At 44.8% G+C, this 5,034-nt stretch overlaps 1 protein-coding gene across 1 annotated transcript in view; it reads left to right on the top strand.

Annotated features, from left to right (window-relative positions):
- ZFAT (zinc finger and AT-hook domain containing) overlaps nt 1-5,034 on the top strand; it is a 257,978-nt gene that overhangs the window by 95,444 nt on the left and 157,500 nt on the right. Inside the window, exons 7-8 of the mRNA XM_007940573.2 lie at nt 223-310; nt 2,090-2,243. Coding sequence (XP_007938764.1) covers nt 223-310; nt 2,090-2,243 — 242 coding nt within the window. The remainder of the gene's footprint in view (nt 1-222; nt 311-2,089; nt 2,244-5,034) is intronic.

The following is a 5,034-nucleotide window of genomic DNA, read 5'->3' on the forward strand; positions in this document are numbered from 1 at the left end:
GTGGTGGTGGTGGTGATGATGGTGGTGGTGGTGGTGATGGTGGTGGTGGTGGTGGTGATGGTGGTGGTGGTGGTGGTGATGGTGGTGGTGGTGGTGATGATGGTGGTGGTGGTGGTGATGATGGCGGTGGTGCTAATGATGGTGGTGGTGGTAGTGGTGGATCTTTTTCTACAGGTCCCAAGTTTAAATGAAAGTCATTGATTATACTCTCTTTCTGTTAAGGACAAAAGGAGTTATTCTTGTCCTGTGTGTGAAAAGTCTTTTTCAGAAGATCGATTGATAAAGTCACATATCAAGACCAACCATCCTGGTAAGGTTATGCATTTTAGAGCAGAAGATTAATTTTCAGATGCTTATGTTTCTTCTCAAGCACAGCGATATCCATCACCTGCACTGAATGGGAATGAAGAGGGATGGAGACATGAGAAAAGTCAAGGGCAACATCTCTCTTTAAAGCTGGGGTTCTTTATATAGCTCTTCATTTATTGTTGTTCTCTCTCTGGTCTCCAGAAGCATCTCTCCCGTGTAGCCCCCTATTTCAAGTGCACTTTGAATGCTCTGACATAGATCCCATCACGCCCTGTTACACCTGGGATACTTGCTCTAGGAGTTTGTGTCTCAGAGTGGTTTATGAAGTGTGTTAGATCTCACCCAGGCCCAGGTGCCTTGGCCCCCCCTCACCTCCCAGGCTGCTCTAGTGTGGGAGGCATGTGCTCCCTGGCCTTCCGTGCTTTGTTACTTCTGTCCTTGCTGCCTGGGCCATATTTCCTCTCTTTCTTTCTGGTGAATTCCTGGTCATTTGCTAAGTTATGCCTCAGAATCCTGCCCTCTGGGAATCTTTTGTGACACAGTCTGGGTGAGGCCCTTCCACATGCTCAGTGCGGCCCTGATCCCCTTGCAGGGCTCTAGCTTCCTGTCACCCATCACCATGTCCACATACCCCCAGTGCCTTCAGAGCCATGTCTCCAACAGGCATCAATGCTGTGAGCTGTACAAATGGGTCATGAATAAGCTAAATGCCCCTTTTCCTTCCTCCTTTTTTAAATTGTCTCTCTGCTCCTGATACCAGGACACCACCTCACTGATTATAAATGCTGACTCCTGGAGGAAGAATGAGCAGTGGGACAGCACTGATGCTTATGTTTCCTGGGAGTAGACAGAGTAGCGGCCTCTCCATGGAGGGCAAGGAGGCTGTGTGATCTCTGAATGTCCACTCCAGCCTTCCCATGCTAACTCGTGTCCCAGGTAGCCTGTGGTCCTGTGTGAGCATGCTCATGTTAGCCACTGACCTTTGTTCATGAGCGGATGCCAGGCCTCCTTTTACAGTCATTGTCTCAAACTTTCTTAATGGAAAATTTCAAACATATAGAAAAATACACAGCACCATATAAGGAACCCCTGTGAAACCTGTACCTCAGCTTCCAAAGGAACTTGATTCATATTTCCCTCCCTCACCTTAACTTTCTTTTTTCTGGACTATTTTTAATTTTTAAGTGTATCCCAGACATCATGCTGTTTCCTCATAATTTTAATACCTACCTCCAATAAATAAGGATGTTTTTCAATGTAGCTGCCATGCCACTCTTGAAACAATCAAAATTAGCAGGCATTCTTTATTATCACCTAGCGTCAGTCTACATTAACATTTCCCTGGTGACACAAAGACTTTTATTTTTTTTTTGATGGTTGGCTCATCTGGATCAAGATCCAGATATGTTGCTTTCCATGGTCATAGCCGTAAGTCTCTCTCGTTCCATAAGAGCTTCCTTCACCTTTCTCCCTCTGACAGTGATTTGTTGGAGAAACTGGGCTCCCTCACACTTCGCGTTTGCCCCCTGCTGCCTCTCCATCCCCTGTATGTTGTGATAACATGATTTAGACCTGAGGCTGGCTTGGAGACTGGTTTCACTTTCCGTTGAGAATTCTGTCCCATGACCCAAGAGACACATCCCATTTGGTGGGATAGCATCCCATCTAGTGATGCTGGGGTTGACCATGGGCTCAGCTGCCATCATGAAGTTTACCTGCAGCTATTGGCCTTGACTGACGTTCTTAGGTTGCTCCTGATTATTGTCCTTTTTACTTCCAGAGGTCTCCATGAGCACCATTTCCGAGGTTCTCGGGAGGAGGGTGCAGCTGAAAGGGTTAATTGGAAAGAGAGCCATGAAATGTCCCTACTGCGATTTCTATTTCATGAAGAACGGCTCAGACCTGCAGCGTCACATTTGGGCTCATGAAGGTGAGTACCCAGGGCTCTTTTAACTTCATGTGACCATGCTGTGCTTTGAATGTACATGTCCTTTATCCTGACTATGGTAGGTGCCAGGTGAGGCCACAGGGCATGCAGCTGGCCAGTGGGAGGGTGAAGACTTGAATGAAGACACTTCTGGCCTCGAATCCTGTGTGATCTCATTTTGCTTCTGTCTTCCCAGTCGTGGTGAGGAGCAGCAATTAGGACTTTGGCTTCTCTGGGTTTGTGAAAGAGGACATGTCCACATTCTGGAGTTATTCACACCTTTAGTCAAATAATACATGAATATAAAGATGGCACAACTCAGCCACATTCACCCTTTATGGGGTTTGTGTCGTCTTCTTTTCCTTAGTGGTCATTGTCCTTGAAACATCTGTACCTTTAGCCTGATGTTGAAGTGGCTGGTCAGGCTGTCATGTGATAGAGATTCTCATGTGATACAGAAGGATGCTATCCGACCCAAGGTGGCACCACAACTGTGAGCTGGCTTTCACCATCAGCTTCCATTGTGTTCACCCTGAGTCATGGCGACCTGTGGACAGCAGAACAACGTGTTGCCTGGTCCTGCATCATCCTCACAATCTCCTCCATGTTCAAGTCTATCACTGTAGCCATTGTGCCTCTCCATCTCACCATCTCTCTGTTACCCTTGTTGGCCCTCTGTTTTACCAACCACAGTGCCCTCCTCCAGCAATTGATCCCTCTTGATGCTGTGTCTAAAGTGAGCACGTCAGACAGTGTTTTGTTGAGATCCATCAGATTTTCACTGGCTGATTTTCAGAAGTAGATCACTGGGCCTTTCTTCCTGGTCTGCTGAAGTCTGCACCCTCCACTAAACCTTCCCACTCTGGATGACCCTGCTGATTTTGAAATACCAGTGGCATTGCTTCCAGCCTCACAGCAACACACAGCCACCCCAGTCTAACACACTGACAGATGGGTGGTGGCTTGATCTCATTAGAGTGTGTTACAAATGACTAACCCAGGAGAGTGGGTGGCATGTCCAGCAGGCTCTTTGGGAGGTGGCTTCTGATCCCATCACCTTACAAACATAAAAACCAAGATCCAAACACTAGGCCAAGACCCCTCATTTATGGGTGCTTAGGCCAGACTCTCACTCCAATTTCTGGAATCCAGCTCAGTGCTGGTCTTTGCTTGGGCCATAAAGTGCAGTCAGGCCTGTGTATGGCTCTTAGCCCTGTGACCCTGGGCACATCCCTCAGCCTCTTGAAAGTCTTGATTTCTTCAACTGCAAAGTCATAGGTAGTATCGATAGTGGGTGCAAATGCCTGGCTCGGTAGCAGTGGTCTGTTAGCCCTCCAGTCCAATAGTAGAGTAGCCCATCACACACAGAGAGCCTATTCACTTGTCTGCATCCCACTACAGTGAAGGTGGGGACCATGTCTTCGTGGTTTCAAGATTAAACTCTCAGTGCAAATAAGTTCTCAGGGAGCATTTGTTGAACGAAGGAGTAGCTGAGTGACAAGATGTCCCTGTAGTTGTCCTCATGAGCTGAATGATAACCACCACTAGTAGGGTTTGTGAAACTTTTTATTTTTAGGCGTAAAATATGCTTTTGTGTCTGGGACAATATTTCATCCATGGTGCCTGATGCCCTTGAGTTTCTTTTTTTTTTTTTTTTTCAGTGTTCCCTCCCATCCCTGGTAACCAACAAAGAAAGTTTCCTTCCATATATAAACCTTTCCTTGACTTTTTACAGTAATGAACTAATACTATATTTGTCCTTCTGTGATTGACTAATTTCACTCAGCATAATGTCCTTCAAGTTCGTTCATGTTATGCGGTGTTTTGCAGAGTCTACATTATTCTTTAGGGTTGCATAGTATTCCATTATATGTATGTACCATAGTTTGGTTATCCATTCTTCTGTTGATGGGCACGTAGGATGTTTCATCTTTTTGTTATTGTAAATAGTGCTGTGATGAACACGGGTATGCATATAACTGTTCTTGTCCTGGATCTCACTTTTTTAGGATGGTGGTTCAAACCTACTAGCCACTCCTTGGAAGGAAGGTTGGGCAGTCTACTTCTGTAGTGATACTACCTTGGAAACTCAAGGAGGGGTCACTATGAGTCAGGTCCAACTGGACAGCACATAACAACAACAACAATGGGATGGCTGGGTCAAATGGTATTTCTAATTCCAGCTTTTTAAGGAATCACCATACTGCTTTCCAGAGTGGTTGTACCATTTTACAGTCCCACCAGCAGTGTATGAGAGTCCCAGTCTCTCCACAACCTCACCAGCATTTGTTATTTTCTGTCTTGTTGAACTTTGCCATTAGAGCTGGGGCAAGATGGTATCTCATTGTTGTTTTGATTTACATCTCTCTAATAGCTAATGATCATGAACATTTCTTCATGTGTTTGTTGGCCGCCTGAATATCCTCTTTGGTGAAGTGTCTATACATCTCTTCTGCCCATTTTTAAAGTGTATTGTTAATCTTTTTGTTATTGAGGTATTGGAGTTTTCTATAAATTTTAGAGACATATCTCTTGTCAGATATGTCATTGCCAAATATTTTTTCCCAATCTGTAGGTTCTCTTTTGACTCTTTTGGAGAAGTCTTTGGAATCACATAAGAATTGAATTTTTAGAAGGTCCCATTAATCTAGTTTATCTTCTACTGTTTGTCCATTTTCGGTTATTCTTGTTAGTCTATTTATGCCATAAATGAGGGCTCCTAAATTTGCCTCTATTTTTTCCTTGAGGAACTTTACAGTTTTAGGTTTCACATTTAAGTCTTTGATCCATCTGGAGTT

This window comes from Orycteropus afer, unplaced genomic scaffold, assembly GCF_000298275.1.
Source record: "Orycteropus afer afer isolate SDZICR_OR568_19922 unplaced genomic scaffold, OryAfe1.0 scaffold00069, whole genome shotgun sequence".
Taxonomy (NCBI): Eukaryota; Metazoa; Chordata; class Mammalia; order Tubulidentata; family Orycteropodidae; genus Orycteropus; species Orycteropus afer.